General features: G+C 46.5%; 1 protein-coding gene across 2 annotated transcripts in view; it reads left to right on the forward strand.

Moving 5' to 3' along the window:
- Positions 1–1,080: 1,080 nt before the first annotated feature.
- LOC148038105 (protein SEEDLING PLASTID DEVELOPMENT 1-like) overlaps positions 1,081–24,532 on the forward strand; it is a 31,236-nt gene continuing 7,784 nt past the window's right edge. Inside the window, exons 1-7 of one of the 2 annotated variants that reach the window (XM_087669018.1) lie at positions 1,081–1,855; positions 2,411–2,625; positions 3,360–3,514; positions 3,615–3,673; positions 19,347–19,538; positions 19,676–19,838; positions 19,935–20,179. In XM_087669018.1, coding sequence (XP_087525144.1) covers positions 1,406–1,855; positions 2,411–2,625; positions 3,360–3,514; positions 3,615–3,673; positions 19,347–19,538; positions 19,676–19,838; positions 19,935–20,179 — 1,479 coding nt within the window. In that variant the 5' untranslated portion in view covers positions 1,081–1,405. The remainder of the gene's footprint in view (positions 1,856–2,410; positions 2,626–3,359; positions 3,515–3,614; positions 3,674–19,346; positions 19,539–19,675; positions 19,839–19,934; positions 20,180–24,532) is intronic. The other variant, XM_087669024.1, reaches the window with a different exon arrangement.

Here is a 24,532-nt window from a genome sequence, read left to right on the forward strand (position 1 = left end):
TTAAAGAAGAGGAAGCTTTCTTTCTATTAGGCATCTTGGAGACGGTGTCTTTTTTTGTTGCCATCGGCCATTTGCCTATGGTGCTTGGAAACACTCGCGTGTCTTATACTTGGCCTTTGTGGCTTCATTTTCACTAGGTCTCTTATAGAAATTCTTTTCGTGGTACTTGGTCTTTGTCTCGATTATGACCCGTTTTAGTATTACGTTGTTGTTTCTAAGTATCGCGCGTGCAAGCATATGATTGCTTATATTGATGTCGAGAAGAAAGTTTGTAAGTATGGTGCATAGAAGAGATTGTTTCTATGTCTGGCATTTTGTGTTATAAATTTTTTAAACTACTTTTAGTCTTAAGTTTGGTGTGTGTGTGAGAGACAGAGAGAGAGGGCACTTAGAGAGAATTGGAGAGAGAGAGAGAGAGAGAGAGAGAGAGAGAGAGAGAGAGAGAGAGAGAGAGAGAGAGATCATATTGGAAATGGAGAGGGGAAATAGGAGGGAGAAAGAGGAGAAATGGGTTATTGAGTGAAGTTGCCATGCGGCACGACAACTTCCCATACCGCTTCGCAACAGCTTCGCATGCGAAGCTGCCGCCTCGAAGCGACCTAGCATGTCACACGGAACGCTAGTGAGCATTAAGTGTGAAAGAGAACCCTGCCTTTCTAGCTTACTCTTTGCATCTCAAAGTTATCGTACAATGACACTTGTCACGTAATCTCTTAAGAATTGTCTTACCTCAAAAGACATGGGTTTGGGCATACTCACAAAATCTCACAGAGTTTCATCTATACTATTAGTTAAGGGGAGGTGGGGGGCGGGTGCCATGTGACAGCCCCCAACCTCCCCACAAAGAAACACGAGGGTGGGTGCCACGCGTCCAGCACCCGCCCTCACCGCGAAAATCGTGTGGCACCCGCCCTGGCACTTCCCGCACCGGGGCGAGTCTAGGCGCGGAGCGCCTAGCACATTTTGTCCAACAGCCAAGTACATCCATATAAACATTGAAACTCCAATCGGTATCACGAAAGATTTCACCTGGGTAAACTGTCAAATCACCTCGATAAGCTCAAAAAAACCAAGGTAACGATTCACAGTCCATACGTCTCCGGCCGAAGCTCTCTTCACGCATCACTATAGAGTAGAGGCATATTCGCTTCTCATCTTGGCGAATTCCGGCTACCTCTAAGATTTGTGCACCACAGTGCGATACTGTCACCTTTGTACATGCTCATGTCTTTCTAACTGTGGATTACAAATCACAGCTCCACGATCAGGCCTAACAATCATTGGATCACCGCTTCGCTCTGTTCGTCATCTCTGGCTATGCACAATCAAGACGAAATTGCTCAGGAGATGCTGAGTGCTGGACAAGTCCTGCTGATTTCGCCTCCCAAACTCCTTTAGCTTGACAATGGACGGGGGCATCATGTGTTGTCTTCCTGCCCGCCTTTCCAATCACAACTCTTTCTGCAAGCTGTGTGTTTTTCTCCCTGGTTCTGGTACCGCACTTTACAGGAAGCACATCGGGGGTCTGCTTCATGGCTCTTTTGCCAGCAGCAGGTGCTGTCTCAGAAAACCAAGCCCTCCTCCTTTCCTGTTCAGCAGCAGCAAGAGTACTGCTGCCACACCGTTCCTCCATTCATCCCCTCCTTCTGAATCATTCCAAAAGGAATTGGCCCAGTTATTGGCTCTCCTTCCTCCCCACATCAGGACAAGGATAGAAGGTCACCCTGAGGTGCCTCAGCTGATAGAGATAATACTCGACCTTGGCCGGCGACCTGTAGCACGCTTCCCATCTGGAGACTTCCATTTGGCAGAGGATGTCTTCACGATGGCTGAATTGGAGCAGGCAGTCTCTTTGGTAGGTTCTGCACTACCTTTCTACATGGTTGTTTGAATTGCTGTTTCCGTTTCTTGACATCTGCAGGCTTCTTGCGAGTTGGATGATTCTCTGAGCATCTGAATTGCTTAGTTAGATAAGGTTGTTGATTATATGGTGTCTGTATCATGCTGTTTGAGCTATTGGGGTGTTCAAAAGAGCTAGCTATGATGCCATTCTAATGCAAAGACGAGGATGCTTTTGCTCTAGCCCTTCTATCATGCTGTTTGAGGTATTGTAGTGGTTAAAAGAGCTAGCTATGAGGCCATTATGATACAAGTATGGTGCTTTTGCTCTGGCCATTCTACCATGCTGTTTGAGTATTGGAGTTATGATGCCATCCTAATGCAAAGATGAGGATGCTTTGCTCTGACTATCCGATCACACTGTTTGATCTATTGGGTTGTTCAAAAGAGCTAGCTATGAGGCGATTCTAATGCAAAGATGAGGATGCTTTTCGCTCTGGTCCTTCTGGTATTATCAACAAGAAGGGTTGGCTCAAGGGAGTAAATAACTTTGATTCTATAATCTTTTCAGGTTGGGGAGTTCGGAGATGATAATCGTGCAGGAATTGACAGAACATTGCATCGAATTAGCGCAATACGAAACAGAGCTGGCAGAATAGTTGGTCTGACCTGTCGAGTTGGTCGAGCAATATCTGGGAGTGCCGAAATGGTACGGGACTTGGTAGAAAGTGGTGGATCTCTTCTGCTAATGGGGCCTCCAGGAGTTGGGAAGACTACTGCAATCAGGTTGGTATTGAATCAGTATCTTCAGATCCTCACTATTGACCAAGAAGACATATCCCTTTTTCCCCTTAAACTTGGAAGTTTCCTGTTGTCTTCATACACAACCAAATAGCCGAAGACAGGTAGTAGTAGTATCATCTTGAAACACTTTGGGTGATAATATCAATTCAAAGGATGGGGAAAGTGTTCATTTACACTGCAAGAAACAAAATATAGTTAATGAACTCCAGACTGGCCAGTCTCTGCTGTAATCTGTTGAGCCTCACAAAGTTCTTCCTTGAGCACTGCTTCTTGGACAGCATATGCAAGCTTTGAGGCCTTGAACCTCTGAGTGCAATCCGTTTTTGGAAATGTCTGCTTTGGTGGTCAATAAAGCAATGGTAGTTTTTAAATCATAAATTATTCTAGATATTTATTAGTGACACATGATGAGTATATATGTGTAAGGCATCACTTACAACTATGTACTTGACTCTCCATCATAAATTTTGCTGTATTCTCAGTTAATAGCTTTTATCTTTGATTATTGTGGTCCTTTTTGAGCTTAAGAATGTTCGAGCTGTTGCAACTTTAGAGTTGCTGTCATTATGTGTGTCTGCAAAATCTTATCACTTTAAATGAAATATGCTCTTCCATCTAATTTTCCATCAGATCATATGAAGTGCTACAGTTGAATGGACTATATAAGTTTGCATAAGATCTCATGAAAATATTCATTTAGGTACAAAATGATGCAGGGAAATTTCACGTTTGCTGTCTGATGAGTACAACAACAGGGTTGTAATAGTTGATACCTCTAATGAAATTGCTGGTGATGGGGACATTCCTCATGCTGGAATCGGTCGAGCTCGAAGAATGCAAGTTCCCAATGTTGACATGCAACATAAGGCAAGTTATTATGGAAGTAGTATCTGTTTGTCTTGTCCAGGATATGTTGGCGTTTCATTTTAACTGCTAGTGAATCTGAATTCATCTTTTTGAAAGGAAGGTAGGGAGGGGAGGTCTTGGGATGCAGCTGGACATATTGGCTTCACATAACAGATTTTATAAGGTACCTATGGTCAGACGTTGCTAGGCCTGACCTTAAAAGTTGGAATAGATTGATACTTTGGATTTTATTGCTGAAAAGTGTATACGAATGCTTGATAGGCTGGGCATGTGACTGCAAGGTGTTCCTCATCCTCAATGTCATGCCCATTGCTCAATGTGCATGCTCAGCCATTTCATCCTCCAGTTCCAATAGCCAAGTCATTGGAGCATGGGTGTGTCCTGAGTTGCCATTTTAAAGCCCCAACATGGGTTGATGTGACTGCAATAATGCTTTAGTTTGCCAGAGAGAGAGAGAGAGAGAGAGAGAGAGAGAACTCTGCCCTGTGTGCTTGCTGAGAACTTGCCCTGTTCCTGGGGTGCCCGCCCTGCAGCCCCACCCTGTATTGGGAGACCTGCAGCCCAGCGCGCAGCCTGCCCTGTGCCTTACATGTCCTGTTCCCAGCCTGCAGTGGTCTAATCTGCGTGAGCTATATAAGAGCAACATGACTGATCTGCGTGACCAGCAACAGACTTTTTCTTCAGTGACCTGCAACACAGAGAGAGAGAGAGAGAGAGAGAGAGAGAGAGAGAGAGAGGGGGGGGGGGGGGAGGGGGTCACCTGACAGACTGTTCCTGCAGGCTGTGTAACCTTGCAGGACGCCTGCAGGTTCATTGCTAGGCAGTGCAGCAAAAGAGGGATTTGGAACATTCAGACCAGCGTGAGTTGGGCCTTCCACACCGCACACCAGTGCAAGGATGCTCTGAACAGCAGTGGTTCACATGCAAAGAGGCCTGCTTGTAGACTGATCGGTGGGTGTAAGACCTACATGCCTGTGTGTAGATTGAATTGCAGACCTGTGGACAGACGACCTGCAAATCTACTTGCTCAGGAGTCTGAGAGAGAGAGAGAGAGAGAGAGAGAGAGAGAGAGAGAGAGAGATGGTGGGGATGCAATGGGACCCCGCTTAGGGTTTCCGTCTGTCGCTTGTCGTGGATCCGTCTTCTGTACTCGTCACCTGTTCGTGCAGTCCGCCTTGGGGCTCCATGTTAAAGCCCAGCCTCTGTGTGTCGTCTGCGCCTTCCATCCTGTGTGCCTGCCTTTTTGTCTCAGGTTCGTTGCAACCCACGCTCGACGGCAACCTGCTCTTCGTCTCGCCTCTTGCTTCTGCTGTTCCACCTTGACCTGCTCTTCCTGCGCAGTTGGAACATGGTACCGTTGGTCCCTGTTTCTGTGCATCTGCCTGTAAGTAGAGAGAGAGAGAGAGAGAGAGAGAGAGAGAGAGAGAGAGAGAGAGAGAGAGAGAGAGAGAGAGAGAGAGAGAGAGTTGCAGCGTTCTGCAAGCCTTGCCTCTGCACGCCTGTAATTTGCTCTGTGACCTGTGGTTCGTGTGGCGCCCTGATCTGCTCCTGCTAAACAGACGTGCATAGGGAGAAGGGACAGCTCTGCCCTGCCTCTGTGCGGACAGCTTTCACGCACCTAGGCAGAAACAAACCTGGTGTTCGGGCAGTCTTCAGTGCACTCTCTGAGCGCCCTTATTCTACTATGGCAAATCTGCAGGAATCTAATGGTATCGATATGGCCTTTCTCAATCAGCAGATTGGGCAAGGCAACGACAAAGACTTGGCCGACTCGGATGGTGATTCGTTAGCTGATGAACTCGGGCCGTTGCTGGATAGTGAAGAGATGGGGAAACGTCGTAGGATGTCGGTTGAAGAACCGGTCTTTGGCCCGAATTTGCCTCAGCCAGAGGTTCATGTTTCGTGTTCACAACTTGATGGGTCCTTATAGTTCATGCTGGCCAATGCCAATCATCTTATGTCGGATTATATCCATTGTAACGAGGATAAAGCTAATGCATTACCGGATGGGGATCAAGTAGTTGCAGTCATGGGAACCGACACGGTCTTACAACAGATGGCTGCTTTCCATGAGAGGGCAGCCATATTTTATTTTATTGGAAGGACTCCTTTGATCACTAGAATTCGTGCTTGGCTGCAATCCATGCTTGTTAGTTTTGAACAAGGCTCAGAGGATGGTTCAGGCCGTATGCAGGTTCCACTGGTTGAAGAGATTTATGATGGCTTGAAGGGGTTCTTTGAGGTTCTTTTTCATTCTGCGGAAGTACGGGCTCTTATTATGCAACGGATTCCTTTGTTTATGGATAGGCAGCTAGTTCATGTGGTCCCTTGGAGGCCCATGGCTGAGTTTCAGGAGGTGTTGAGATAGGCATGCCCAATTTGGGTAGAGGTGGTGGATTTCCTAATGCATCTTTGGAGACTCCTCCCTCTGGTTTTAAGAACCCTTGGGGAGGTTTTGGTAGAACCTTGGCGAGCTTCTCGCAATCGGAATAGGGCATGCATGCTTTGGGATACATGGAAACCTTGCCCGACAAAGATTCGTTTTGAGGTTCCAGGGTTACAAATGTTGGTATTGTCAGAGTGCAGCAATACGAAAGCGTAGGACAAAGACTGAGAGAGAGAGAGAGAGAGAGAGAGAGAGAGAGAGAGAGAGAGAGAGAGAGAGAGAGAGAGAGAAGGAGAGAGTGTAAACGCAGAAAATCTGCAGTGTAGTATGTTGTATAAGAGTGCAGAAATACACGGGGGCAGAGGAAATATCTGCGTGTATCTCTGGCTTGATGACCTTGATCTCCGTCAACTCAAGCACAGTCTGTCTCAGCCAACAAATCTCAAGATCAGAATCTGAATCATTGAATGACAATAGAAGTGTGCACCAGGGGTTGGCTATTTATAGCTAGGAAAAGAGCAATCACCAGCAGTAGGTCGGCTGCATTAAATGCAGCCGACTGCACCTCAATAAGTACAAAATCTGTCGGACTACCCATAAAAAATGGCACTTGTACCTGCTGTGCCAGGTGGCACTTGTATGTTGCCTGTGCAGACAGTAAACTGTCTGATTGTTGCTGACGTGTCCTCTGCCGTACGACTGTCAAGGAAATGATTGTCTAACACCCCCTCTCAGATCCTGGACGGGTCAAAAGACCGAGGGATCTGGAATGCTGACGAAGTAAAGCCTGGGGAAGCGCCTTCGTGAACAAATCTGCAAGATTATCCTCTATCTTGCAGCAATCCACATCAATGGTCCCATCCGGAAGCTTCTTCTGAATGAAGTGACACTGGATCTCAATGTGCTTCATCCGAGCATGGAATACAGGATTCCGCATGTCACGGGGACGTGAAATTTTGAGATGCTTTAATCTTGCTAGTAACATTTGGTTAAGTTATTAATCAAATGTGCAAAGTTGTTTAGCACATGTGATGCACATGGCAGTTATTTCATGGGAACGGGCAAAGGACCCCGAGGATGGAGTGGGTGTTAAAGGCAAAAGTTGTGTTAAGTTATGCCAACTGGGTTTTGGTGGTTAGTTGGTGCCAGGATGGACCCTAGGACAATTGTTTGGCCATTAAGTGTCAGTGGTGACACTAGGGACTAGCATTAATTAATTAATTAATGCTAGTCTAAGGGTCAACAGAGGTTGGGAACCACTCCAAGTTGCAAATGGCCTAGCCAATTTCATTATAGATGGGCATGTTTAATTTTGGGCAGGGTCAAAAGGGCTGAAATTAATTTTTAGAATTAATTAATTTTGAAAAATTAATTTAATGGCTGAAAATGCATTAGGAAGGCTGCCACTTGGCAAAACTTTCCCATGCAACTAGGGAGAAGGCTGTTGGAGGGTGGTGGAAGCTGAATTGCAGCCATTCTGAGCTTGGTGGAGGGAGAGGAGGTGATTAGATTTGGCTCTGAGAGGCGACGACGACTGATCGCGCGCCGTGACAGGATAGGGGGTAGCAGGTTTTCTCTTCCGTCTCAAGAGAGGCGGCGGTAGAAAAGGAGGGCTTATCAACTGAGCTGGTGTTTTACCCCCCTTTTGAAGCTGTTGGTGCCATCAGATTTGTCATCAGAGCTCGAATCAAAAGATACATTTCAGCTGATTTTCTCTCTCTACAACATTCTCTCATCTCCTCCAGTCTATGCTCAAGCATTCTCAGTAATTCTCAGCCATTGGTAGCAGAGTACAACCAAATTTGGTAGACAGTAGAGAGTTTACTGCTGTAAACCCTAAATTACAGCAATAATTAGGGTTTAGCAGCCACCTTGGGACCTGTGCCATCACTCAAAGGCATTGTACACTGAAATCAGCACCGGAAATTCGTGGAATTGTGAGGATTTCAGATGCCAGCGCATCTATTGTGAACTTGGGGCAGCATTTGACTAGTTAGGGTTCCATTAGAGCAAGTCCTGGGTGAAAATCAAGGGGCAATTTGCCCGAATGCTTTGCTGATTATTGGAACAGCAAGGGGCTTTTGAATCAGCCAAGGAGATTGTGAAATCTCGGCTTGTAATTTATCCATTAGCAATTGAAATTAAAGAAATACTGAAAGAGGCGTCAATTTTGGGGCCAACAGGGTGTCCACTGTTCAAGTTTATGAAGGTAAAGTGAGCATTTCAGTTTATGTTCATTTGCTAATTGCTATAATTAAGTGCTTAGTCAGGTTAAACCACCCTATCCGAGAAGGAAGGCTGGTTTCACCGCACCAAGGCAATGCAACTCTCATTGTTGCACCGCAGAGGAGTAGGACGAGTTTGGGAGTAGCCAAGCTCCTCCAACAATCTCCGAAGCCACACAACCTCGCATGTGGTGGAAGACATAGCCCGATATTCCGCCTTAGTAGAAGAAAGAGCTACCGTGGGCTGCTTCTTGTTACTCCAAGAGATAACACCTGTACCCAGGGTAAAACAGTAGCCTGTAGTAGACCGTTGGTGGTCCACATCGCCAGTCCAATCCAAGTCACTCCAACCTACAAGAACCATATCAGAAGCATCTGTACCTGCGGGATAAGAAATTCCTAAGTCAGAAGTCCCCCTCAAATACCGAAGAATCCTCAGGGCAGCCTGCCAATGCACTTGTTTGGGTTCAGTCATGAACCCTGCCAAAAGACCCGTAGTAAAACAAAGATCAACACGTGTTGAGAAGCCAAATCAAGCATCCAATCAACTGACGGTAGTAGGAAGCATCCATCACGGGAGAAACTGAGTGTGAAGTGGCCTTCCAATTCGGATCCATAGGAGTAGTAATGGGACGACAAGTCTCCATCTCAAAAGTCATCAAGAGCTCCTGTATGTACCTCTGCTGAGAGATGAAAATCCCCCTCTGAGACTAATAAATCTTGTGACCCAAGAAGAAATGAAGAAGCCACAAATCCGTCATCTCGAATGCCTGATGTAAAGTTGTCTTGGTCTCTCGGACCTTCTGTGCATGATCCCCTGTCAGAATCAAATCATCAACATACAACTCAAACAACACACGACCAACCTCGGAAGTGTGTACATAAAGCTGCGGATCAGCCTTGGAGCGCCGATATCCTAACTTCGTTTGAAGAAACGAGTCAATCTTCTCGTTCCATGCACGGCGAGCCTGCTTGAGGCCATACGAGGCCTTCTTCAACCTGTAAACTTTCCCATCCGAGGATCCAAAGCCAAGAGGCTGCTCAACATAGATCTCCTCCTGCAAGTCACCATTCAGAAAGGCCGACTTCGCATCCAGTTGATAGACGGGCCATCTCCTATGGCAAGCCAAGGCAAGAACAACTTGAATAGTCGCCATATGAGCAGTGGGGGCAAAAGTATCATGGAAATCGATGCCTGGGCACTGAGCAAAACCTTTAGCAACAAGGCAAGCCTTGTGCTTGTCCAAAGAACCATTGCTAAGGTACTTGATCTCGAAGACCCACTTGACACCAATCACCTTCTTGTGAGAGGGACGAGGCATAAGAGACCAAGTGCCATTTCTCTCAATAGCCTCTAACTCGGCTTCCATGGCCTTCCGCCAATGATCAGACTGCAAGGCCTCCTTCACTGAAGGGGGCTCACGATCTTGCATAACACGGGTTAGCAAACAATAGTTGGAGCAAATAAGCTCCGAAGAATGTGCATGGTTCCTCCATGACCTCTGCGGTCCATCTTGTAGTTTCCACTCCTCAGGAACCCTCTCGATCCCTGAATCTTGGAGTGTGTCACGGGCCCAACGAGGAGGACGAACCTCTCCCCATCGCTCTCTATTTGTTGAAGACTCGGGTACATCCACTGGCGGAAGCTCCTTGGGGGTGGCTGGTGGAAGAGAAGACTCTGAATCAGAAGAAGAATCTCCATCAAGAGGCTGTGGCTCCAAAGGAACTGTCTCGGGAGCCCAACTCTCCTCTAGATCTCCAAGGACGGGGTGCTTCTCATCCCCCTCTGTGGCTGGAACTTCCACAAACCGCACATCTCGGCTCGTGTAGACATCCCGCTTGACGGGATCAAACAAACGATAACCTTGGGACTGGGAGCTATAGCCAACAAAAACCTGTCGTCAGAAAGCCGCCTCAAACTTGTCGCGCTGTGTCTTCTTGATGTTTATATAAGCGTTACATCCAAAGATCCTGAAATAAGAGACATCAAGCTTAGTCACAAAGTAAGCCTCAAAAGGTGTCATCTTGTCAACGGCCGAAGTGGGAGATCGATTGAGGATGTGAATTGCGGTAGCCATTGCGTCGGCCCACAAAAACTGAGGTGTCTGTTGGTGCTCCATCATGGTGCATGCAATCTTGATCACACTTCAGTTCTTCCGCTCCAAAATGCCATTCTCTTGGGGAGTGTTGGTGTTAGCAAACTCTTGGTGAATGTCCTTATCTACACAAAAACGAGCAAACTCATTAGACATAAATTCACCTCCCTTGTCTGAACGCAAGGTCTTCAGTCGCCGGCCAGAACGGTTCTCTTCAAAGAGAAGCCAATCTTTGAAGTGAGAGAAAGCCTCCGACTTCAAAGTCAAGAAATAGGCCCAAGTCATCCTGCTGTAGTCATCTACGATCGACATGAAGTACAAGCTCCCCTTCAAGGACTTGGTCCTCATCGGGCCACAAAGATCTGTAGATACAAGCTCCATGGGTGAAGTAGACCGCCTAGAAGCTTTGTTGGGGATCGCATCCTGATGCAGTTTCCTACGAGTGCAGGGGACACATGGCTGATGGCTCACCACTATGTCCGGTAATCCTCGGACAAACGACCCTCGCGATGCCTTTCGAAGGTACTCGTAGTTCAGGTGGCCAAACCGAGCATGCCAAAGCTCGGACTGTGTCTGAGAAGTAAGATGAAGAGAGGTAAGAGCTAGGGAAGACTTCAACTTGTAGATGCCATCCTCCTCATACCTTGTAGAGAGAACCTTCCTCGATCCACGATCAAGGACGCGAACAATATCACTGTCAAACTCCACCAAGAGACCAAGAGCACAAATCTTATGGATCAAAAGCAAATGATATCCCAAGCCTAGCACATGCAACACCTCGTAAGTGTGGGAACCACTATATCCATCTGGAATAATAAGCTGCATCTCACCTCGTGCAACAATAGGCACAGAAGAGCTGTCTCCAATGAGAATCTGCCCACGCGAAGGTCGCAAATGGGCAACACCATCAGAAGGAGTCATGTGCCGTGAGGCACCATTGTCCACAATCCACTCTCGAGCCTGGGGAGCTGTCATCACAGCATCAGAAGTCTTTGATGTAGAGTCCTCAATGATTGCTATGTGTAGAAAAGCAGCTGATGAGGGTGGAGCCACCGCTCCAGAATCCTTCGCGTCCTTCTTGTCTTTGTCGGGGCAATCCTTCTTCCAGTGACCAGTCTTACCACAAATATGGCAAGTCGATTCCTTCTCCTTATTGTCCTCCTTCTTCTTCTTTTGGTCCTTCCCCTTCTTCTGAGAGGTTTGACCAACCAAAGCCTCCGATTCGGAAGCATTCTGTCCCTTCAACTGTTCCTCCTCGTCCAAGACCATAGGAACCAACTCTTCCCACTGAAGAGTCGACTCCCACCTTGATGCAATAAGAGCGGAATAAAAAGTACCAAATCGTGGTGGCAACTAGGATAGTAAAGTGATCGCCATGTCTTCGGAGGAAATAGGCTTCCCTGCATTTTGAACCTACATTTGAAGTTGCCGAAGCTTGTTGATGTGTTCTCAAAGCGAGGAAGACTTATTCACAGATAAAGTCTGCATCTGCACCTCCAAAGAAACCCTCTTCATCAGGGTCATCCGGTTGTACATCTGGTCGAGCTCCAGCCATATCTCACGAGCCACCGTCAAGTGCTTGATGTGAGCTATCACGGCGATGGTGCAAGATAGAAACAGAAGAGATCGACTGGGCCTTGGTCAACTCCGCACGAGCATTGGAAGAGAGTTTGGACTCATCCCTGACCGAGGGCCTGTTAATCTCCTCCATCACCAGTTCCGTCAAATCATAGGACTCCAAAATGGCCAACATCATCACCCGCCAGATGCGATAATTGTCACCATCAAGCTTTTGATCTGATGGAAGAGCTGGTAGGATAGGCACCTTCCTATCGATGTCGCATGGGACTCCAAATCAGTCTCTGTAGACATGTTAACCTGCAATACCTGCACAAACGCAAAATCAACCCCCTCTGACTGTGAAAACGCAGCCTTCTAGGGCTGGTTCCTCCGCTGCCCAAACCTTCTTCACCCGCCGGAGGCGATGAAAAAGTAAAATCTGCAATGGAAGGCCTTAAATGCAACCTTCCTCCCCTTCGAATAGCAATAATGTGTAGCCAATTCACCGATTAGACTCCTTTCCCGCACGCCCACGCTCGCTTCAGCCTTGATCTGATGCGCAGCCCTCCCGCTTGCCCTCGAATCTTGGAAACGCAGCCTTGTGTCGTGCTGAAATCTCCTCTTCAGATAGGTTCAGGCCTTAGTCAGTCCATCTTCACTGCTTTGATACCATGTCAGAGTGCAGCGATGCGGAAGTGTAGGACAAAGACTAAGAGAGTGTGAACATAGAGAGAGAGAGAGAGAGAGAGAGAGAGAGAGAGAGAGAGAGAGAGAGAGAGAGAGACTGTGGAAACGCAGAAAATCTGCAGTGTAGTATGCTGTATAACAGTGCAGAAATACATGGGGGCAGAGGAAATATCTATGTGTGTCTTCGACTTGATGACCTCGATCTCCGTCAGCCTGAGCAAAGTCTGTCTCACCTAACAGATCTCAAGATCAGAATCAGAATCACTGAATGACAATAGAAGTGTGCACCAGGGGTTGGCTATTTATAGCCAGGAAAAGAGCAATCACCAGCAGTAGGTCAGGTCGGCTGCATTAAATGCAGCCGACTGCACCTCAATAAGTGCAAAATCTGTCCGACTGCCGATAAAAAATGGCGCCTATACCTGTTGTGCCATGTGGCAGCTTTATGGTGCTTGCGCAGACGCGCAGACTGTAAACTCTCCGACTGCTGACGTGTCCTTTGCCGTGTACGACTGTCCAAGAAATGACTTCATATGACCACTTAAGAGTCTTTGACTGCGAATGCTATGTACATGTACTTGTTGATAGCAAAACCAAACTTGACATGAAATCCTGTAGAGGCATCTTCATGGGTTATGGAGATGAAGGTGAAATGGACTATAGAGGTTGGGTTTCAACCATGAAAAAGGTGCTATGTAGCCGGGATGTGGTATTTAATGAGTCAAAGTTGCTGAAAAATGTCACATCTAATGACTTGGATAAAAAGAAAGTGAAATTTCAGCATGATTAGCCACTTGAACAGCCATCAGTCCCCACTGAAAATTCAGCTCCATTTGATGCTAGTTATGATAATGAGTGTATCATCATTGAGCTAGATGAAAATAGATAGCAAAGGGATGCTGAAAACCAGTTTGGGCAACAAAATTAGCATGCTGAAAATGAATTACAGCAGCTTGAAAATGCATTATAGCAGCTTGAAAATGTATTATAGCAACGTGAACATGCACTTCAGTAGCCAAATAATGAGATTATCGACCTTCCTTTGGATGTGGATCCATTGCTTGATAACACAAATCATTGGAGGAAGGTTTACACGTGTTAGATGACCTATACAAAGGTTTGATTCCTCTTTGAACTGCATTTTTCTCATAGACGAAGGTGAGCCTCTTACATATAAAGAGGTATTATCATGTGAGTTAAAGAAAAAGTGGGAGCTAGCTATGCAGGAAGAAAGGAACTCATTGTATCAAAGTGATACTTGGAATTTGGTTCCATTGTCCAAAGATAGGAAAGCTATTCCTAAAAAATGGGTCTATAAAATCAAGTGTGTGGATGGCAAAACCAAATACAAAGCTAGGCTTGTGACTAAGGGCTATACACAGAAAGAGGGGATTGACTTTCAAGAAGTCTTTTCACCTGTTGTCAAAATAACCACTCTTCAGGTATTGTTTGCAATCGTAGCATCTATGGATCTTGAACTTGATGAGATGGATGTTAGAATTGCATTCCTGTATGGTGACTTGGAAGAAGAGTTGTATATGAAGTAGCTAGAAGGCTTTGCTATGCCAGGAAAGGAGCACTTGGTATGTAGGCTTAAGAGAAGCTTGTATGGTTTCAAACAGGCTTGTAGGTAGTGGTATAAAAAGTTTGAAGCCTTCATGCTCTCACATGGGTTTAAGAGAAGCAATGTAGATCACTACTTATATATAAAGAAGGTTGATGATGGACAACTGAATTCAACCTTTTCCATGAAGGACTTCGGTGCGATTGAACACATTTTGGTCATGCATGTGACGAGAAATGGAGAGCAACAACTCTTGTTTCTCTCGCAAGAAAAATACATTAGCAAAGTACTTGATCGTTTTTCTATGGCAGCTGCTAAGCCACTTGGTGTTCCTTTACCACCATACCTTTAGCTTAGCAAAGTAGATTGCCCAAAAGATGATGAGGTAGCCAACTCTATGAAGGGTGGTGTTCCTTATACTTCAGCTTGTGGTTCACTCATGTATTATGCTATGGTTGCCACTAGACATGACATTGGTCGTGCAGTGGGAGTTGTGAGAAGGTTTTGTTAGCAGAGTATTTGTCAGCTCATGTGTGAGTCTGAGTTTGATCTGGGCTGGGCATTTTTATTAGGTATTTTAGGTATTTTTCTGGTGTGGCATTTTATGCCAGTGGGACATTTTATGCACCAGTCGGCCAGCTTTAATGCTGGCCGACCAGCATTGTTGCTCCCCACTTTGTCAGCCTATATATACTCAGTGGCTCCTCCTCAGTCAGTCACATCATCATCATCTTCACCATCTGCAGACTCTGTGGAGAGAGGAGCCAGTGCCAGTGCCAGTGCCCACGCAGCCAGTGACTCACTGGTGTATGTGACTGTCTCGTGTTCAGATATATGGATTCCATTTCCCGTGCATACATCTGAGTTCTCATCTGTATCGTGTTATTTTCTTTTCTCTTTTTGTCTTGTGTTTCAGCAGTTTATTTCAGCACATGTTTATGCTTCCACCGCTGCTCCACTTCTGACATGGTATCAGTTTTTAGGATTTGTGTTTCTGCTGTGTTTTCTTGCTGATTTCAGGACTGTTTTGTACCCCTGCTGATTAGACGACTGCTGTCGCAGCCAGGCGACCTGTTTTGGGGCTGTTTTCAGCCTGCGTTTTTTGCAGTCTTGCCATCGCCTGCTGCCTACGCACCCTCTACTGCCTGCGTTTTTCATCTGCAGCTGTTGGCGACAGTTTTCTACCTGTTTTTCTCCAGTTTACAGCCTGCGTTTTGCTGATTCAGCGTCTCTCGTGGCTGGGTGACTGTTACTTCAGGCCGTTTTCTCTGTTTTTGGCAGTTTTTGACTTTCTGCAGCAGATTTTGTCTTCTATTGATCAGATTTTGGGTTATATTGCATGTGAACTCTCATTTTCTGTAGTCTGTGCTTGTGTTTTGGCTGTGTTTCCTCTCTAAATTCCATCTCTTCTCTACTTCTCTTCTTATCCTCTCCATATGGCTCCTCCGTGCACTTCCACTGATGATAAGTTACATGGACCTGATTATCTCACATGGAGTGCTGTCATGAAAGCTTGGTTTGTGCAGAAGCGGTTATGGTACATCGTCTATGGAGCTACTCCTCCTCCTCTCCGTCCTTTTCCTCTTCCTGAAGACTTTGATGAGGACAACCATGAGACATCCTTGAGATTACAGGGGCGGCTTCTAGCACATTATGGAGGTGAGGCTTATGTAGCTTCAGAGAGGGGTAACGGGAAGGCGAAGTCGAAGGCCCAGTGTTACCAATGTGGCAAGAAGGGACATTTGCGGAAGGACTGCAAGAAGTTAGCGGCTTCCAGGAAGGAGCAGAAGACGAAGCGGGATGTTGACTCTATCGATGAGTCCTCTCCTTCATCAGACTCCGACTCCGATCCTCCGACCAAGGTGAAGTCCAAGGTGCGGAAGGGATCCTCTTCTTTGGATTGCGGGAAGGGCTTGGTGGCCCCTTCCTCGGCTGCTTTCTAGTGGTGGTGATGAGGTCATCCCTCACGACTCTCTTGTGCCAGAGAGGGAGTGTGAGCGGGTGTTCAGATGGGGCAGCCGCGCCTCATCTATATTTTTATACAGGTGCACAGGTTCTAGAGAGGGACGTCCCTGACGCATCGACTTCAATCTGGCGGAATCAAATCCTGGAGCTGGGATTGACATCCAGGTTCATGCTGAGCTGGTTATCTGACAGAGAGTGGGAGGCTTTCGTCTGGAGCTCACATGAGGGGACACTTTGGTGGTCTGGCCAAAGGCGGAGAATCCATGGTCACCTATGTTCAGCGGCATTTTTGACAGGATGGTCTTGTATGCTACTGCAAGACATTGGTGATGGATACAGAGACATGCTATGATCTTCTCTATTTTCAGGTGTTTGGTACGATCGACATCGACATCAGGTTCTCTCCGAGGCACCTTGGTGGTGGCTTGATCACCCACTGCTTGGGTATCCATGGTTCTACTTGGTGGTTCTATGTTGTATAGTTTCTGATCCCTATTCATTGTACTATTGTATTGTATCAGATCACTCATGATCTGAGAGAGGGTGTTAGCAGAGTATTTGTCAGCTCATGTGTGAGTCTGAGTTTGATCTGGGCTGGGCATTTTTATTAGGTATTTTAGGTATTTTTCTGGTGTGGCATTTTATGCCAATGGGACATTTTATGCACCAGTCGGCCAGCTTTAATGCTGGCCGACCAGCATTGTTGCTCCCCACTTTTTCAGCCTATATATACTCAGTGGCTCCTCCTCAGTCAGTCACATCATCATGATCTTCACCATCTGCAGACTCTGTGGAGAGAGGAGCCAGTGCCAGTGCCAGTGCCCACGCAGCCAGTGACTCACTGTTGTATGCGACTGTCTCGTGTTCAGATATATGGATTCCATTTCCCGTGCATACATCTGAGTTCTCATCTGTATCGTGTTCTTTTCTTTTCTCTTTTTGTCTTGTGTTTCAGCAGTTTATTTCAGCACATGTTTATGCTTCCACCGCTGCTCCACTTCTGACAGGTTTATGTCAAATCCTGGCAAAGCACATTGGGAAGCAGTAAAATGCATCTTAAGGTACCTTAAGGGCACACAAAGAATGTATTTGCTATGGAAAGGATACGTTAGATCTGTAGGGGTATTGTGATGCAAACATGGCAGGTAACTTAGATACTCGCAAGTCTACTAGCAGGTAGATATTTACCTTGACTAGTGGGGCAATTTCTTGGTGCTCTAGATTGCTAAAGATAGTAGCACTTTCTACCACTGAGGCTGAATATATTTCAGCCAGTGAAGCTTCGAAAGAAGTTGTTTGGCTTGGTCGTTTGGTCAAGGACTTTGGGCTGCCCACCAAAACACCTGTACTTGGATGTGATAGCTAGAGTGTTGTATGCTTGGCTAAAAATGCCATGTTTCATGCACGTACCAAACATATTGATGTGCGGTATCACTTTATCAGACAGGTTGTGGATGATGGTCTAGTCACACTGGGATAACCGTGTAGATGTTCTCACTAAAAGTCTTGCAAAGGCTCAACATGAGCATTGCATTCAACAAGTGGGAGTTGGTTAAAGGTTCACTTAGGACCTTTAAGTGGGAGGTTGTTGGGTGTAAAGGCCCTTACGCTACTCTCGTGTATATATTACTTTACACATGTGAACACACCCTTGCGGGCATAAGTGTACCGTACCCTAAGTATAAATATATTCTTTTATTCTTTGTGTGTACCACATTGGTACACACCTATCTCTCGACTCTTTACTCTCACTCACTGCTCACTCAATGGCTGCACACACGTAGATTCACGTGCGTATTTCCTGAGTGCTTCCTCTCACACTCTCTTCAAGGATGCGTTTGCTTGATTGGGTTTTTTGGAAAAGCTAAATACAATGGTCTGCCTTAGCCTCACATGAAGATTCTATTTCACTTTTTCAGACTTTGGGGTTGTTGGCATATTCGGGTCACTCACAATGCGTTTATTTTTTATGCCGCCTTGGGCATTCAGCGTCATGTTGTGAAGCTTAAGGGACTTCTCTAGTGGCAGCTTAACCTTTTAGAGCATGCTGATATCTTGGTCCGAGATGATTTAGTTGCTTGTCATGTGGCAATCTCCTATGTTCCTTTGCTATGACTTTGTATCTTTTCTGCATGATGGACTAGAGCCTTCCTGCATCTTGTAATCTTGCAATCTTGTACTTGTTTTTTTCGTAATTAATACAGTTACCTATTGCAAAAAAAAAAGTGTGTGTGTTGTGTTAATGTCTACAAAAGGCCAAATCGGCCTATGAGACCAAAGTAGATATAGCTGAAGTTCAAGAAACTGTCATGTTCCCCAGTAGAATAAAGAAAGCATAATCTAAAAACATATAGCTAGGAAACAACAAATAACTGGAAATACTAAAAAGCACTAGGGATCGAATGCACTGATACGGGAATCAGTATCATGTCAAGATATCCCTCATGGGTCTATCTAACGTGGATAGGCTGAAGCATCGAGGTAGAAATGCTTAGTGACATGCTAATATCATATGTATCCTTTGGTGGTGTCTCGAGTGTAAGCATGGTTTGGCAGGCCGTGGGTGGCGTGCTGTACATCTGGTGGCCATGTCTAAGGTGACTTCATGTAGTGGAATTATCAGTCGGTTTGGGGTGTGCTCTGAGGTATCAGGTGTAGTGTAACTCTGAAAAAGGCAGTAAGGGTGTGCTGCCATGACCCCCTAGATACCTCCCTCGAGACTGCAAGAGGTAATCTCTATGTCAACACAGCTCCAAAATGAGAGTCCAAGGCAATGCTGATCTGGGAAGTCCATCACCCTGGATAGTGGTCCGTATCTATCTCGGAATAGAGAGTGGAAGCATCCTGTGATCTCATAGTACACCAGACATCTGCATATGTAGTGCTCCTCAGTCTCTGGCTTAAGCTGGCAGATCTAGTCCTTTGGGGGAAGGAAATCTGTTCCATAGTGACTGGTCTTTATCTGTAACTGATGCAAGGATGTGCGGAGCTGATCAATGGCACACCATACTCCAGGGACAGGTGTGTCCATGTATCTCAGCGGCACACCATGTGTCTCAGCCGGGTCACAAAATCAGCTGCACACTGTCTAACTTTTTGCTTTCAAAAGCAACCAATGAAAAAAGTGAGAAAAATGCGACTATGAAGCATAAAGACAGCAGATCATTCAGGATTTAAGATCAGTAAACATGACTTGTCACCACCATCATTCAAGTTTGCATTTGTGCCGGAATTTTGGAAATCCTTTTCTAAATGCTCAAGCACTTGGTGGTTTTAAGGTAGATATGTGCCACTTTTGGCTGGTTGTTGAGGGGGATCTAAGGTGGCTACGTTGTGCTTGATTTTATGTTCAGATTATGATTGAAGCTGTGGAGAATCATATGCCTGAAACAATCGTGATAGATGAAATTGGCACAGAACTTGAAGCACTTGCGGCTGGTACGATAGCCCAACGGGGTGTGCAACTTGTTGGAACAGCACATGGAGTATCAGTGGAGAATCTGATTAAAAATCCTTCATTGCAGATGTTGGCAGGTGGTATCCAGGTACAACACTGAAAATTCTGTAACACATCAATGCTTATAATGTGAAGAGGCAAGTGAGGAGCATACATGCATTCAACTTGCAGTTATGTTATACAGATTTACATGTCTGCTAACTTGGGGTCATTGATGACATTAAGAGTGTGACACTGGGCGATGATGAAGCAAGGAGACGAGGGGTTCAAAAAAGCGTGTTGGAAAGGAAAGGACCACCTACATTTACAGCTGCAGCAGAGATGGTCTCTAGGACTGAGTGGAGGATTCATCATAGTCTTGCAGCTACTGTAGATGCTCTTCTGGCTGGTAATCTTCACTGTGATTCTTGTTCATTTGTGAACAACTATTTTGAAATGACTTTATTGAGCTAATTTGATGTAGAAATCTTTGTTCTCTAGATAGGTCGGACTCCATTATTTGAAGTACGACGTATGGATGAGAATGGAAAAGTGACTTCAGGCCTTCTTATTGGTGCTTTGGAGACAAAGTATCGTTCAATTAATTTCAGAGTTGCAGGAAGTGGGAGTGACATGAGTACAGATGAGGAGGAGGAGGATGAATCAGACGATGATGCTGATGGTGGCACACAAGAAACTCCACAATTATGGAGACCTGGAGATGCTCCACTTCAATTGTATACATATCAGGTCTTCATTTACATTTTTAAAAAGTCCAGGTGTCATCTGCTTTTATCTTACATGTATTACACATAATGAAGGGTTAGGTTAAGTATGGTGCTTAGTTTAACTCATTCAGATTCCTTACATGTTGGGGAGGCATCGATCTATGTGCTTCAATGCCCAAATATAGTGAAAGTCTTAGCTTACGTGTCATGTTCTGTGCAATGGCTGTAAGAACCTTAAGATTTACATTTAGCTCATCAAGTTGTTTACTTCTACATTTGCTAACTATGCCATTGAACCTTGTGGTTGATGGAACATTGTTCTCACTCAACAATTTATTGCTTTTAGTGCAGTAGACTGCTATATGCTACAAGTAGTGGGTTTGATGGCTATTTTTAGTCTCAGATTCTATGGCATACTCCTCTGGGTGAAGAATTACTGTCGTGATTCATTACTGTTTCATTATGGGAATAAGTTCTTTGAAATGGAAAAATATGCACTTGATGTGGTCGGTTGGCCGACATACCTTCACTTCAAAGATGGATGCAGTTCTAGAAGCTGTCTTGTATGCAACAAAGAAGATGCAGTGAAGCAATGGATGGATTGGACAGGGGTGTCAGAGTGCAGCGGTGCGGAAGCGTAGGACTGAGAGAGAGAGAACGCAGAGAGAGAAGGGAGAGAAAGAGACAGTGTACACTGAAGATCTGCTGTATAAAGAATGCTGAATACAAAGATATACACGGGCGCAGTGCGCTGGACTGCGTGTCTCCACCTCGACGATGCGACCTGCTGTCCACCTCGAAGTCTGCTGCAGTCTGCACTGTCTGCTGTCTGAAATCTGTGAACAGAGACAGAAATTTGCACGGCACCGGTCTGTAATCTGCGACAGAGAATAGTGACCAGACTGCTGAAAACGTCAGCAATAAATAGGCGAAAAATCACCTAGAACGGGGCGCCAAAATAGGGCGCAGCCTGGAATAAAATGGCTGCAGGCAGTCGGACTGCCACGTGGCAGTCCGACTGCACAGTCCGACTGTGCAGCTGCCTAAAAACAGGCTATGAACTCTAACACCCCCTCTCAGAGCCTGGACAGGGCAGAAGCCTGAGGGATCTGGAATGTTGCCGAAGTAGAGCCTGAGGAAGCGCCTTCGTAAACAAATCCGCAAGATTGTCCTCCGTCTTGCAATACTCCACAGTGATAGTCTCATCCAGAAGCTTTTCTCAGATGAAGTGGTACTGGATCTCAATGTGCTTCGTCCGGGCATGAAAAACAGGGTTCCTTGCCAAGGCAATGCAACTCTCATTGTCACATCGCAGTAATGTAGGACGAGTCTGGGGGCACCCAAGCTTCTCCAACAATCTCCGAAGCCACACAACCTCGCATGTGGTGGAAGATGCGGCCCGATACTCCGCCTCAGTAGACGAAAGGGCTACCGTGGGCTGCTTCTTGCTACTCCATGAAATAACACCTGCACCCAAAGTAAAGCAGTAACCTGTTGTAGACCGCCTGTGGTCCACGTCACCGGCCCAATCCGAGTCGCTCCAACCTGCAAGTACAAGATCTGACCCATCTGTCCCTGCGGGGTAATGAATCCCCAAATCAGACGTCCCCCTCAGATACCGAAGTATCCTCTGAGCAGCCTGCCAATGCACCGTCTTAGGTTCACTCATGAACCCTGCCAAGAGCCCAACAGCAAAACATAGATCAACCCTGGTGTTGAGAAGCCAAATCAAAGACCCTATCAACTGTCGATAGCGGGAAGCATCCGCCAAAGGAGAAGCTGAGTGGGAAGTGGCCTTCCAGTTCGGATCCATAGGAGTAGAGAGGGCCCGACAATCTTCCATCTCAAAAGACACCAAGAGCTCCTGAACATATCTCTGTTGGGAGAGAAAGATCCCCCTCTGAGACTGATAAATCTCATGGCCTAAAAAGAAATGGAGTAGCCCCAAATCCGTCATCTCGAACGTCCGATGTAAAGTTGACTTTGTCTCCTGGACCTGCTGTGCATCATCACCTGTGACAATCAAATCATCAACATATAATACAAACAGCACACAACCATCCTCGGAAGTGTGAACATACAGCTGCGGATCGGCCTTGGACCGCCGATATCCCAACTGAGTCTGGAGGAACGAATCAATCTTCTCGTTCCAAGCTCGCGGGGCCTGCTTGAGACCATACAGGGCCTTCTTCAACCTGCAGATTTTCCCATCTGAAGAACCAAAGCCAGGAGGCTGCTCAACGTAGATCTCCTCCTTCAAATCACCATTCAGGAAGGCCGACTTCACATCCAGCTGATAAACAGGCCATCTCCTATGGCCAGCCAAAGCAAGAACAACTCTAATGGTTGCCATACGAGCTGTAGGGGCAAAGGTGTCATGACAGTCAATCCCTGGGCGCTAGGCAAAACCCTTAGCAACAAGGCGAGCCTTGTGCTTATCCAAAGTACCATCACTGAGATATTTGGTCTTGAAGACCCACTTGACTCCAATCACCTTCTTCTTCGGGGGGCGTGGCACAAGTGACCAAGTGCCATTCCTCTCAATAGCCTCCAACTCAGCTTCCATAGCTTTCTTCCATGGGGCGGACTGTAAAGCCTCCTTCACGGAGGTGGGCTCTCGATCCTGCATAACTCGGGACATCAAACAATAATTGGAGCAAACAAGCTCCGAAGAATGCGCCTGGTGCCTCCGTGACCGCCGCGGATCATCCTGCGGTCCCCACTCCTCAGGAACCCCTTTGATCCCTGAATCACAGAGTGTGTCACGGGCCCAGCGAGGAGAAGGCCGAACCTCCCCTCGTCGTTCTCCATCAGTAGAAGACTCTGGAATGTCTACTGGTGGTAACTCCGTAGAAGGATCCGGTGGAACAGTAGACTTTGTGTCAGAAACAGAATCATAATCAAACGGCATAGGCTCCAATGGAACTGTAGAAGGAGCCAAACTCTCCCCTGGATCTCCAAGAACGGGGTGCTCCTCACGTGTTGAAGAAGCCGGAACCTCCACAAACCGTACATCACGGCTAGTATATACATCCCGCTTGACGGGATCATACAGTCGGTAGCCTTGGGACTGGGAGCTGTAGCCAACAAATACCTGTTTGCGGGAAGCCGCTTCGAATTTGTCACGGTGAGCTTTGGGAATGTGAACATAGGCATCACACCCAAAGACCCGAAAGTAAGAAACATCTGGCTTCGACCCAAAATACACCTCAAATGGAGTCATCCCTTCCACGGCCGAAGTAGGAGATCGATTAAGGATGTGGACTGCAGTAGCCACAGCCTCGGCCCACAGAACCTGGGGGGTCTGTCGGTGCTCCATCATGGTGCGCGCCATCTCGATCACACTGCGGTTCTTCCGTTCGAGAATACCATTTTCTTGTGGAGTATTCGTATTGGCAAACTCCTGGTGAATTCCTCTATCTGCACAAAACCGAGCAAATTCATTAGACACAAATTCACCTCCCTTGTCGGATCGCAAGGTCTTCAACTTTCGGCCTGATCGGTTCTCCTCAAAGAGAAGCCAATCCTTGAAGTGCGAGAAAGCTTCTGACTTTAGTGCCAAAAAGTAGGCCCATGTCATCCTGCTATAGTCATCCACGATCAGCATGAAGTACGAGCTCCCACGCAGGGACTCATTCCTCATAGGGCCACATAGATCCGTAGATACTAACTCCATCGGTGAAGTAGACCGCCGCGAAGCGGTGTGGGGAATGGCATCTCTATGCTGCTTCCCCCGTATGCAGGAGACACATGGCTGCTGGCTCACCACTATATCCGGCAACCCTCGAACAAGCTGTCCCCGTGACGCCTTCCGAAGATAGTCATAGTTTAGGTGACCAAACCTAGCATGCCATAACTCTGACTGAGACTATGAGGTAAGAAGAAGAGTAGAAAGGGCAGTGGAAGACTTCAGTTTGTAAATGCCGTTCTCCTCATATCCAGATGATAGAACCTTCCTCGATTCACGATCAAGGACTCGCAGTGTAGAACTGTCAAACTCCACCAAAAGACCAAGGGAGCAAATCTTATGAACTGAAAGGAGATGGTATCCTAATCCTGGTACATGCAAAACCTCTGAGGTATGGGTGCCACCTCGTCCATCCGGAATAAGCTGCATCTTACCCCGACCTGCAATAGAAACAGAAGAGCTGTCTCCAATGAGAACCTGCCCACGCGAAGGTCGCAGCTGGGCAACACCATCTGATGAAGGAGTCATGTGCCGTGAGGCACCACTATCAATAATCCACTCTCGAGATTGGGAAGCCGCCATCGCAGCATCAGAAGCATTCGGTGAAGCGTCCTCAATGACAACTAAGTGTAGAAATGCAGCTGATGAGGGTGCAGCCACCGCTCCAGAATCCTTGGTTTCCTTCTT

Source organism: Lygodium microphyllum, chromosome 3 (assembly GCF_053477565.2).
Source record: "Lygodium microphyllum isolate KBCC chromosome 3, Lygodium_microphyllum_v1.1.10, whole genome shotgun sequence".
In the NCBI taxonomy this organism is placed as follows: Eukaryota; Viridiplantae; Streptophyta; class Polypodiopsida; order Schizaeales; family Lygodiaceae; genus Lygodium; species Lygodium microphyllum.